The sequence below is a fragment of the Astatotilapia calliptera genome, chromosome 18 (assembly GCF_900246225.1).
Source record: "Astatotilapia calliptera chromosome 18, fAstCal1.2, whole genome shotgun sequence".
NCBI lineage: Eukaryota > Metazoa > Chordata > Actinopteri > Cichliformes > Cichlidae > Astatotilapia > Astatotilapia calliptera.
In genome coordinates this window covers 30,549,167-30,562,041 of record NC_039319.1, presented here as the reverse complement: position 1 = coordinate 30,562,041, position 12,875 = coordinate 30,549,167, and the positions used below count along the sequence as shown (strand labels likewise).

The 12,875-nt window shown below is 46.1% G+C and overlaps 1 protein-coding gene across 2 annotated transcripts in view; it reads left to right on the top strand.

Moving 5' to 3' along the window:
* The window catches only part of LOC113010999 (xenotropic and polytropic retrovirus receptor 1 homolog), a 43,577-nt gene extending 31,378 nt beyond the window's left edge, over positions 1 to 12,199 (top strand). Inside the window, exons 8-16 of one of the 2 annotated variants that reach the window (XM_026150358.1) lie at positions 3,423 to 3,509; positions 3,625 to 3,722; positions 3,842 to 4,021; positions 4,116 to 4,278; positions 4,353 to 4,547; positions 4,677 to 4,840; positions 5,042 to 5,181; positions 5,322 to 5,543; positions 6,347 to 12,199. In XM_026150358.1, the coding sequence (XP_026006143.1) occupies positions 3,423 to 3,509; positions 3,625 to 3,722; positions 3,842 to 4,021; positions 4,116 to 4,278; positions 4,353 to 4,547; positions 4,677 to 4,840; positions 5,042 to 5,181; positions 5,322 to 5,543; positions 6,347 to 6,401 (1,304 nt within the window). In that variant the 3' untranslated portion in view covers positions 6,402 to 12,199. Of the gene's footprint in view, positions 1 to 3,419; positions 3,510 to 3,624; positions 3,723 to 3,841; positions 4,022 to 4,115; positions 4,279 to 4,352; positions 4,548 to 4,676; positions 4,841 to 5,041; positions 5,182 to 5,321; positions 5,544 to 6,346 lie in introns of both variants that reach the window. The other variant, XM_026150357.1, reaches the window with a different exon arrangement.
* Positions 12,200 to 12,875: the final 676 nt, after the last annotated feature.

Genomic DNA, 12,875 nt, shown 5'->3' with positions numbered 1-12,875 from the left:
GGACGCGCGTGTCACAGGTGCTGTTTTAACCCAGACACTGGGCAAGTTTCAGACGGCTTTACAGTTTTTTCTGATTGCTTAAGCACATTTATTGTAACTATTGGCTAATTTTGCAAAACTCTTCACACAAATAAGAAAACCTGTCACCCAATAATCCAAACATTGTAGTTCTCTTGCAAAAGCAAACACAGCTAGATTAACTCTCCACACCTTCGTAAAAATGGTGTTTCCGTATCAAACAGTACACACAAGCCATCATCTACTAAGCACACAATGCGCCAACTGCACACTGATGGTATGAATACAAAACACATCTGGCTTTTGCTTCCTCTGTGCACAAGGTAGGCTATGTCAGTTTGAGCTCATACTTCTGTCATAGATCCATAAGCATAGAGGGATCCAAACTTCAAGTACTGGTGTTTATTCAAACACATCAAAACAAACACAAGTGTTTATTTCCAAGTATAGGATTATTTGCAATCGCCATAATGACTCTATGGGTTACTTGGTCTGCAGTGAACATGCTTCCTCTGCCCCAGCATCTGGTCATCTAGCAACTCTGTAAAGTAACAATTTCAGTATTTTTACATCAATGGTATTGGTGTGTTTCTCATTGGCATATGGCAGTGCTACAAATCTTTGTGCGAAGTGACTGTACTCACCGATTCTCATTTCAAGATGTCCTTATGATGCTTGCTACAGTGTAGCGGCTCGAGTTAGGCTGGACCCGTTGGCCAGCTACCCTCAGGGTCATTCCACGGTTGATGACATGGTCCACTATTGTAGCTCTGATGTCATCAGCAATTCTATTTCTTACTCTTCCTACCCTTCCTCTCCCTCCTCCTCGTCTTCCTCTTGCTCCTCCTCGTCTTCCTCTTGCTCCTCCTTGTCCTTGTCGTCTTCTTCATCCTACTTCTTCACCTCCACGTCCTCTTCCTCGGCCTCCTCTACTTCTCACTCTTTCTGCTGCCTCCATTGTACTCCGCACACACAGCTTACCTGTATTATAGTGCTTAGGCTGATTGCAAAGTGAACTAATTATCTAAAGAAGTTTTCACATGTGAAAGTGTGCCAGACAGTTGGCAAATTAGTGTTAATGATAGCCATACATGTGTATACTTTTGCTAGGAGTGTGTTGGAAATTTGGTAATTGAGTGTTGTGCAGTGAATTGTGCCTACAGTTTTGCAAAGTGTGTGTTACAAAATTGCAAACTGAGTGCAAAGCAGTTTTTGTGCTTTTAGTTTTGCAAACTCAGTGAGTGGTTTTGCTATAAGTCTGAATAGTTTTAGAGATCGTGCTACAGGAATCACAGTTAGGGTTTAAGCATTCAGAAAAAACTGTAATGCTTTGGCTCAGGGCTGTCACACTGTGGGCCACAAACAGCCCACGGACCAGTGACGCGCCCCCTACTGTCAGTGTGAAGACGTCACATATTGAACTGTTTTTCTACACGATAAAGAAAGAAACCTGTCAGCACGACTCTTTGGATTTAACTGACATACCCGTCCAGTTTTTGTCTCCTATAGTAGAAAGTCCAGAGTCCATTATTATTATTATTTCTATAACAATAATAATAATAATACTTTATTACGCCACAGGAAAAAGGAGACTTTTGTGAGAGAAGGGAGAAATAAATGATTCTGGAATATCAGCATCCTGGTGGGAGGTGAGAAAGATGGAGCAAGCGTGACAGCACTACAGCGGTCTGTAAAGTTAGTGTTACTACAGTCGTATTATTAAGGCATCAGGTGAGAATGAAGAGAGAGACTAAAGTATACACCACAGTAACTCACCAGTAATACATTTCTGTGAATGTGAGGAACAGTAGTGTGTAAAGTTGTGGAGGGAAAGACCAGTGTTGTTTATGCAGCACCCTAACAGGCGCCTCAGGGTGCTGCACATTGTAAGGTAGACCCCACAATGACACATGCAGAGAAAACCCAACAGTCATGTGACGAGTGACAGTGGAAGGAAACCTGCAGTAGGACCAGGCTCAGGCTCCTTCCTGCTGACATCAGAAACAAAGATTTCATGATTTCCACAGGAACAGGCAGGAGGTCGTAATTATGAGTGAGCAGCACACTTCCACCTCTGATAAGCATCTTAAATCTGCACAACAACGGGAGCAGAAGAAGGACGAGCAGAGAGATGATTGGCCTTTCTTTGTATTCACTTGTGTTGTTGTGATTGTTTAGTTGTGTTTTGGGGGTTTTAGGGTGACTTGTAACAGTATCCACAGGAAACAAATGACTGACGTGCCGTCCCATCCTCAATTCAATTCAATTCTTTATTTATTCAATTCTTTATTTATTTGTCACATGTAGTTATAGCTGGTACAACATACAGTGAAATGTTTTTTCTGGCTAAAAAAGTACTCCCCCCGACTGTGCAAACATGCTAAAAAGGATTTTACATAAGCTAAGAAAAAAAGGAAAAGAAACAAAAGTTAAAAGTAAAAAAATATATAAAAAAACAATGTAAAAGTCCATATGTTTGTGCTTATAAATATATATCCATGACGTGCAAGATATTGCACTGTAATGAGTTGAATGAGAAGACTATAAAAATATACATATTTACATAGTACAGATGTATATAATAAGGTACGGATAAGGTTCAGAGAAGAAAGATAAAGTGCAAATTATGTACTGTGTGTGAGATTGTCCATCATGTTGTCCGGTTTGTGTTTTGGTTGAGGAGTCTCACAGTTTGTGGGTAAAAACTCCTCCTGAACCTTTCTGTTCTTGTTTTCAGGCTACAGAGGCGCTTCCCTGACCTCAGTGGCCTGAACAGTTTGTGGGCGGGATGGCTAGAATCCCTAATGATCCTGATGGCCCTGGATCTGCACCTTTCAGCATAGATGTCCTGCAGTGCTGGTAGAGATGTTCCCATAGTGCGTTCAGCTGTGCGCACAACCCTCTGCAGGGCTTTCTGTTGCTGTACTGTGCAGTTCCCGTACCACACCATGATGTTGTTGCACAGGATGCTCTCAATGACACCAGTGTAGAATCTCCTCTGTATATTCTTGGAGATCTTAAACCTCTTTAGACGCCTCAGGTGATAGAGGCGCTGTCTGCCTTTACTAATGAGGAAGTCCGTGTGTGTACTCCAAGTGAGGTCCTCGTTGATGTGGACACCGAGGTATTTGAAGTTGGAGACTCTCTCCACAGGGGTTCCATAGATCTGAATTGGGGTGTGAGTTTTCTCACCTCTCTGTTTTCTGAAGTCAATCACCATCTCCTTTGTTTTACTCCAGTAGAACCATCATGAATGTTGGTTTCCACTTGTTGTTGTGCAGATAAACAAAAGTCTGTTTGCAGACATGCTGCAGACTCCTCACATCAGGCACTTTGTTTTTGCTCTGTGCAGTTTTGCTCGGTATTGATGGTGCTGTCTCCTGATTGGTCTTTGTCATTAGTAGCTGTGGGGACAGATCGTTCTGATGTTTGGCCTATGGTCCGAATCTACAGAGGAGGCTTCCTGTTAATAGAATTCCTCTTCCTGTTAGGTATGGACACACAGACACTCTCACACTGTAGCTTATGTGCCAAGTTTGGAGTCGAGTTAGTCATCAACTCATATCAGAGACAGGAAGTTAAAAAAACAACTCTTTTGTCTTGTAGGCATCAACACTTACGGCTGGAGGCAAGCAGGCGTCAACCATGTGCTCATATTTGAACTGAACCCCAGAAACAACCTGTCCCATCAGCATCTGTTTGAGGTCAGAGGTCAGATTGAACCAAAGAAAGAAGTCGTGTTCTCATAGAGATGATTTAACGATCTGTGGGCCGTGGCCCCCTCCACGGGGAGAGGATGCTGACTGAGTCATTGTGTGTGCAGATTGCAGGTCTGCTGGGGGTGCTGTGGTGCGTAAGCCTGCTGTCCTGTCTCTTCAGCGACAAGATCCTGGTGCCGATGCAGGCCAACCCTCTGGCTCTCTATGGGCTCTTCTTCCTTTTCCTCATCAACCCCTTCAAGACCTGCTACTACAAGTCACGCTTCTGGCTGCTCAAACTTCTGGTAATGGCCCTGACCAGAGTCTTTACATCATACCTTTTGTGTGGTTAAGCTTTTATTCTGAAGAGGGCTCTTCCTGTGACGTCTTCCTCCGCAGTTTCGAGTGGTGACGGCTCCGTTTCACCGCGTTGGCTTTGCAGACTTCTGGCTGGCTGACCAGCTCAACTCTCTGGTGGTGGTGCTGATGGACCTGGAGTACATGATCTGTTTCTACAGCTTTGAGCTGGACTGGACCAAACACAACGGGCTCATCAGCAGAGGTGAGGCTCCGAGATGCTCGCTGCTCACGCGCACGTGTCGGAGCAAACCGGTGGCTAAATGTCGTCCTCTTCAGGTAACGATGTGTGCAACTCGTACTCGTATGGCGTTCGGGCGGTGATCAAGTGTCTTCCTGCGTGGTTCCGATTCGTCCAGTGTCTGCGCCGTTACCGTGACACCAAGCGGGCCTTCCCTCATCTGGTTAATGCTGGCAAATATTCCACCACCTTCTTCGCTGTTACCTTCTCCGCCCTCTACAGCACACACAAAGGTAGGCTGACAGATGCCGTGTTATAAGGCAATGCCATCCTGAGCTCATTCTCTCCTCTGTGTTGTTATTATGGGATGGAGCTCTAATGGCAGGCTGTAACTGGAGAACACTCTGATGTCCCGCCCACAGACGCAGGCTCGGAGGCCCAGATCTTCTTCTATCTGTATATTGGCTGTTTGGCGCTGAGCTCGTGTTACACTCTGGTCTGGGATCTGAAGATGGACTGGGGACTGTTTGACCGCAACGCGGGAGAGAACACCTTCCTGAGAGAGGAGATAGTCTATCCACACAAGGTATTACACCACACAAAGAAGCTGCAGCTCCTCCTGTGGCCACTTTACAAAAGTCGGTGTCCAAATGTCAGGACTTCAGGCTGAACTAAGCAGGCTTGCTGCTGCTAACCCTGTCATCCACAAATCAACAGCAGCACGTGTTGTTATGTAGTCACACAGCATGAATGTGAAGTGCGTGCTCTGTTGTGCGTCCTCCTGCAGGCCTATTACTACAGCGCCATAGTAGAGGACGTGCTGTTACGCTTCGGATGGATCTTAACGGTCACCGTCACCACGCTCGTCACGTTTGACGGCATCTCTGACATCTTTGCTACAGTCCTGGCCCCGCTGGAGGTCTTTCGGTACACAGAGTCTTTTTTCTTTATTCATCCCTTTGGTTTTTCTCATAGTTCATTCCTAACTTTGTGTATCTGCAGGGCCTAGATCAGGAAGTGATAAAGTAACAGAAACTCAGTAACGGGTTAATGTGTGATCCTTGTAGGCGCTTTGTGTGGAACTTCTTCCGCTTGGAGAACGAACATCTGAACAACTGTGGTGAATTCAGAGCCGTCAGAGACATCAGCGTGGCTCCGCTCAACGCCGACGACCAGACCCTCCTGGAGCAGATGATGGACCAGGAGGATGGCGTGAGAAACCGACAGGGCAAGAAGAGCTGGAAGAGGAGCTACAGTATGAGCCTGCGCAGGCCACGCCTGGCCTCGCAGTAAGTCTTTTCCCCGTCTGTCTGTCCTGCTGAGTGCAGGCGTGGGCCCCTCAGTCACGGCAGAGGAGACGCATGTTTCATCAGCGTGCACAGAAGGCCGTCGACCCCACGTAGAACAATGTAGCTTCATGCAAAACAGAGAAACTGCAACGTCATTTATTATAGATACAGTCAGCGCAGTGATCTGTGGGGGGGTTAGCTCGTGGTCCTGCAAAGGTTAGCTATCTCAGGTAGTTGTTTACTTGCATAGCAATCTGTTTCATGGTAAAACCACAGCCTGATAACCTGTGAAGACCTCTGGTTATTATGTTCACACGTAAACCGCTGACTCAGAAAACAGATGATTGGATGTTTAGAGGTAAAATCTTGTGTTTGTCTCAGGTTTAAAGCATTCAGTCATTCTGTGATTGCAGAGGAACATCACAGACACATGTGGCGGCGCCTCAGTGTGCAGAGGCACCGCCACATGTGTCTGTGGCAGCTAAAGTGAGAACTGAGTGACGCTGGTGATCCACGGGCCTCCTGCAGCCTGATTGTATAGACAGTATGTTTGATGCCACCTAATTTACACAGTGTAGATCCCAGTGCATACATATCCAGTATAAACATATTACACAAGGAAGATGTGAAAGCAGTGTTGAAGCCACACGACACACGGCTGCGTGTTCAAAGGGCCGTGGCTCCGACACGCGTGTCGCAGCCACGGCTGTGCGAACACGCCTGAGACAGACGACATTAGCTCAGTGATCAGTCGTGGACTTGAGTTCCCACTTTAAGAGCTTCCTTCCTGTTTCTCCTTTTAGGTCCAAGACTCGTGACACCAAGGTTCTGATAGAGGACACGGATGATGACTCCTGACATCAGGCCACGCCCCTCGCCTGGGTCCAGAATTTATTCAAAGGAGGAAACTCCACCTCCTAACTGAGGATTTACCCAGAGAGTGGGCGTTGAGCTCCCAACCAGGGATGAGTTTGAAGCTCGTACCTACGTCATCTTGTTTTTCTCTGCTTGGGTTCAGGACTGCTCGGACGGATGAACTCTGACCTCTTAAACAAACAACCCAGCTACGTGTCCAACCTGCTGTCAACACTCCCCGATGGTGGGCTTATCACTTAAACTCTACTTTACCCAGGCAGCCTCCCAGAGGTGGATTCTTAAACTACACCCACTCCTCCACCGCTGCTCGGGCTCTTCTCGAAGCCTCAGCATAGCACGAGTGAAACACCAGTGACATTTTCCATTTCCCAGTGCCGTCTCAGTGCCACACCACTCCCATACAGGGAGAGGCCAACAGTTTAAGCCTGTTGCTGTCCTTTGGCCATCAGCATCCCCCGCTCCCAGCATCCTGGAAACGACTGGGCAGAGGCCTGTAGTAGGTTATGTAGTAGCTGCAGAAATTAGGAACCACCCTGTACTTTGCCCCTCGGAAGGAAAGCAAAAACACCACAGGGGTTAAAACGAGTCCTCCTCAGCAGACGGTGCTGATGGACATCTGGTAACTGTGGCGTCCCCGTGCTGTTCAGCTTGATCACTCAGTCATCACAGAGCTGCCTACCTGCACCTTACATGCTTTAGAAACATGCACTTTGTAGGAGCGTGAGATGGAGGCCCATCATGTCTCGACACACGGACGGTGATTTTAGTGTTTCATCGTTGGTGGACGTGCAACGCTCAGCCATTATTCACTATAAGGAGACAGAAACGTGGCTTTTTCTTTGTACCTGTTGTTGTAAATGTACCACGGACCAAAGTTCAGTGTGTGTGGAAATATTTAGTGAGTGCCACACAGGAAACACACTGTGTAGTGCTGCCGGCTGTTCAGCTGTGGAGAACGACCATCATCCTGTCGTAGTTCCCACTCACCCGCCCCGGGAAATGGTTTGAATGTACATCACATTATCCGTATAGGTGTAGATCTGCCACCTCGTCGGGTTTGAACAAACTTGTGTTGTCCCCTGAAATCGTGATTTGAAAACCTGAAGACTGTTTGAGTAGAAACAGTTGGTTTGTGCAACATGTCGTCTTTGGGCTGGTTCACTGAAATATGAGGGTGGAGACGAAGGCAGAGGTCACCTGTCTGTCATCAGTGTCTGTCTGTCAGCAGGTGGTGTACTGAAACCTGCTTGGCTACGTGTATGCTAACTTGGGCGTGACTGGGCTGAAGCTTGACAGCAAGAAATGCTGCTCTGAAACAAAGTGTGTGCAGCACGAAGCTGTGAGTCTTAAGAAGGAACAGTCTTAGTTGTTGCCTTTTTGACCTTCCTGCAGCAGGGGAGCGATTCCTGGTTTGTGCGCCATCATCAACAGGTCGCACACATCGGTCTGTTTTCACTGCTCGTTTCTGCCTGATGATGTTTCTTAGAGACGGGACAACACTGGAGGAAAGGCTTTCCTAAACGTTGCTCGACGGTTGCTCTTCACGTTCCAAAAGTCGTCAGCTCCCTTTTGCTTCGTGCTTGGATGAGATCGCGTCTGACGACAGCTTCGACAAAGTGTTGCTGTCTGTGCTTTCATGAGGCGGCGGTTCGTTTTATGTACTTAGTTTTAATGTTGTGTGCATGCATTTGGAAGTCCTGGCGTGTGATGGCCTAAGACTTGTGTGCACTTTTTTACTTTTCTCTGCGGAGCCTCGTTGTGATGTTTCTGTTCTGCTGTATTTGCCTCCGTACAGACTGAGGCTCTTTCAATCCTCACAATGCATCCAAATACATGTTTGCGTCTTAATGTTTTACATTTGGGAAGTTCTGATTTGGATCCTCAGTTTATTTCTCAGCTGAAATAAGAAGCACGTTAGCGTTAGGCTATCGTCGGATAACAACATTCCCATAGTTTCTGTTTTTTCCTTATTATTGAGCTAAAATAAAGACAAATAGATTCCATAGTATATAAAAGTTTGTACGTCTGATGCTAATTATCATTTATGATCACCATCACACGCTGTCTGAGATTTGTCCACCACATTAAACATGATTCCACTTCCAGTCACCAGATTAAAAAACAGAGCGTGCTCCCTGATTGGTCGGTGAGTGCTTCCTGTTAGCTGTCATGTTGCTACGTGACTTCCCTGTGATTGCCAGGGTTGCTCGCAGTTTGCCTGGAATATGCTGACTTAGCAGTTTTCTAATTACCTCCGAGCTGTGGGAAGTGTGTCCCGTCTGGAATTGGAGAACTTTTTCCTTCAAAGTAAAAGCTGCGCCTCAACACATTTAAGGTGCAGCTATTACTCTGAAGGTGAACGTTGTGTTTCCAGTCGCACTTTTCACATTATCAGTTCTGCAGGGGGCGTGGCCAACAGGTGTGTGCAGACACGTCAGCATCTTCCATGCAAACTGCAGACTAACAAGCACTACATACCTGTGACCAGGTTCACCAACCAGCTGCTGGTGACCTGATGGTCACCTGACCCGACCGTGCCGTGAGGCTGACGGGCTGTCACCACATGGTCACTTTTTATGAAATGAAACAGTAAAAATGATCTGCAGAGACCATGGCTGTGCTAGCTGTTAGCTTGTGACAGGAGGTGTAATGCTTCAGCCCGACTGACTGATTTTACTGCATCACTTTTAAAATGCCTCCGTGTAGCTGACAGTCCAGGATTGGACCAGGATATGATGCTTCTGTTTCCCAACTACAACATGGAGCTCTGGCAGGTTTGAGTATGTAACAGTGTTCATACTGGCTCTATAAATGTGGAGTCAAACCGACCTGACGGTGCGTTTCCCTACATCCTGTGTCTGCTTTCAGTTTCAGCGAGCGCTCCGGGAGCTCGTCTGCTCATTCCTCACGCACACATTCATGCACTCTAACATTCCCACAGCGACCCTTTGAAAACCTCGTTTCCTGATACGTTTCCAAGCATTTGCCGACTGTAGCTCGAGCTCAGGGTTCATGTCCGTCACAGACGCACTGAGCGTGACAGGGTCGTCCTCGGGTAACCATCAGAGAGCAGCACATGTTCGTCCGACACAGTCGCTCCACCCAAAGACGAGTCAGTCCCGTGTTCGTACTGTTACTTTGTAGCTCCTCAGGTTTCACATTGACACACAGATTAAAATACAGTGAAGCCATCGATGCATTGTGAACAGTGTGTTTCACATTGGCAGGAGAGTGGGAGACGCAATGTGATGAAGATTTTGTACTCAGGATATTGTGAGCACACTTGCACCTTAACATGCTAACTCACGAGCAGCTGCGGAGCCCCGACTGCGCGCAGCCCCCCATCACCCCGCGTGCCCTTTCCGTCTGTTTGCCTCCTGTTGTGCATCCGAGTCCAGGACCAAATAACATGTTGTGATGCAGAAAGTCTAAGTTGGGCTTCTTTTCATGTATTTACATTGAATGCATCAGTTGCTTCATGATTTCAGCTGCAGGCTGACTTGGCTGTAGCTTTATTTTACACTCCGTTTTTATAAGCCTGTGAGACTTTAAAAATGTTTGATGTTATGACAGACAGGTGACGCCCTCCACCCTGATGAAGCTGCCCGGCAGTAGAGTGTAGGCCTGGGCCACACTTCACTATGATGTTGGGATTGTCAGAAGCGTGCCACCAAAAGCCAAATCGAATGTTTGATCTAGTTTGTGATTTTCCCCTTTTTTTGTTCACATATTTTAATCCATGTTGAAATTTAAATGTTAATTTTGGTCAAAATGTTTTGGATGACATTATACATTTGATATGTTTCACGGTTCAAATAAAACGTTGTATAGAGACCTGTGTTAATATTTCATACCTCACCAAGTGGGAGAGTCGATAGCCTAGAACGGTGGACTCTGCTGTTTTGGAGAATGTCTGAACCCTCGGTGATTTCCCAACATTTCACACTGGACAGCTGACTCTGAACAACATGTCAGTAAAAGGAGATCAAAGGTCAAAGACTTGAGATTCTGTTGGTTTTCTCCTGGGCAGGAAAATGAGGTTGTCTACACAATATTAGCTGGTCACTCTGTCAGGTATTTTCCATCATCTTGGCCAAGAGCTATGTTGTGTTAGGTGTGTTCTTTGACCATATACTGTACATAACAGAAGCATGTAACCTCTACAGTTAGTGAAGCATCACTTCCCCATTCACCCATTTCCTTATCCTCTTGTCCCACCTGGGGGAGGTCCATAACTGGGCTAAAGGTCATTAGCTTAGCAGCCAGATGTCACATGGACCGAGGGGTGATGCACACTCAGACAGTAGTGACTTATAAGTCACACAGTAAGACATGCCTGGATTTCTCTTCCTCCTGGATTCTAATGGAGACCGTGATGAAAAAATGAATCTCGTTTTGTATTCGTCAGTGTGTGAAACTAGCCACTGGGACCATGAACTCATCAGGAAAATGTTTACTGTGGATGTAGCTACAGTGATGTCACCCTTTGAGCCAGGAGTTTCTCACTTTTCCTGGGCCATTGGTTTGCAAAAAACCTGAGGCGGGGCTGGGGGGTTCTGATTGTCATCAGCCAATGATAACACACTTTGAAACGTAGTATGACCAAGATTTGCAAACTAAATTTTTTTTTTTATTACATTTGACCCAAAAGCAGTGAATGAGATCATAAACTGGGTATGAAGGTGTGTGCAGAGGTGGAGGCCGCCACTTTCCCAGCTCTGGGAGGCTTTTTGCAACCACAGCTATCGCCATCTGGTGGCCTAAAATAGAATGCAAGTTTTTAAGCACTTCTGCTTTAGCTTAATTTTCCTGACACAGATGCCATGCCCAGGTTTTATCTGTCTAATCCCCCTGTGCTGCCAGCGAAGGATCGAGGTTTGTGTGTTTCAGGTCACACTGTATGTCATCTGGACCCAGCATTAGACCAGCACAGAGGATTCTGTCAAGAGCAACACTTTCAACAGAATTGATTGTGATTGGATGCTAAGTTGTAATACTCCTTGAATGAAACGCATGAAGATTTCTGTGGAGGAAGCAGCACGGCTCGTCACTCCCAGGTGTCTTTTTAGCTGCAGTAACAGGTAAACAGGGTTTTTATGAATGAACTTTTGCAAACTCATTTTCCTGCAGCAGCTCTGAGTTTTCTCTGAGGCATTTATTCTTCAAGCAGCGGGATCTTATTTTTCTCAAAACCTTTCAACAGTTTGGTAACACTCCAGTCTGCGTGGAACCCTTACTGGCCGGTTCTGTTAGATCCATTATCATCCTCCAAGAATCTCCACACCAATGGGTCCGCAGCATGGAACATTGCACAGGACAAAGATCGAGGGACATGATTTGTTTTACACATTTGAATGTATTTTTACACCAAAAACGTGCATTTTTTGGTGTGATTGGTTAAAATGTGGAGTGATCTGAGACACTAACCTTCTAAATGTGGCACATGAAGAAGGTTGGCTCGAACTATCTTGGAGACCATATGGATGAAATAAGATTTACACAGGAATAAAGCCCTAATCGGGCTCATCCCCAACTACCAAAACAAGTGTGGGTTTTTGTTTGTTTTTTTACAACTGTAAACACTTTTAATTTGCATTGTGACCCAGAACCATTTGGTTTTACATTATATATGGATGAACATACTCATTAGAAGCATTGTATAATCAAAGACTGATCTGTGAGTGTTGTCTTGTATGTACAGTAGTAGCGTAATGCTACAGGGGCACCTGGTTCACCAACTCCTGTTACACGTTTTTCAGTAAAATGAGCTAAAGCTGTAACTTGTTTCTGACTGCAGATCTTTTTCTTCCTCACATTTCAGTCTCCTTCACCCCTGAGCCTTCCTGGCTGAAACAGAACCACCACACGGCCACAGACCAAATCTAAGTTTAGATTGTGTCGGCAGGTTAAGATACAGCGAGTTACAGTAATCCATCTGAGATGTAACCAGGCATTGATGTTAGTTTAAGTTATTTTTAGAAATGAGCTACAATGGTTGCAAAGATTTCTGATTTGATTTCTAAAGGCACTATCAACATGAAATTATCACCACATGTCAGTAACAATCCATCCAATCCACACATGCAAAGAAATCAAACCATAGATATCCATAAATTATGTGCAATAACGAGAAATGACACAGGGAACAAGTATTGAACATCCATCCATCTTCTTCCGCTTATCTGGGACCGGGTCACGGGGCCAGCAGCCTAAGCAGAGAAGCCCAGACCTCCCTCTCCCCAGATCAAATGTCCCGTCGCAATGGGCCAGACAGCCCATACTCCCGCAGCACCTCCCACAGGACACCCCGAGGGACACGGTCGAATGCCTTCTCCAAGTCCACAAACACATGTAGACTGGTTGGGCAAACTCCCATGCACCCTCAAGCATCCTCGAGAGGATAAAGAGCTGGTCCAGTGTTCCACGACCAGGACGAAAACCGCATTGTTCCTTCTG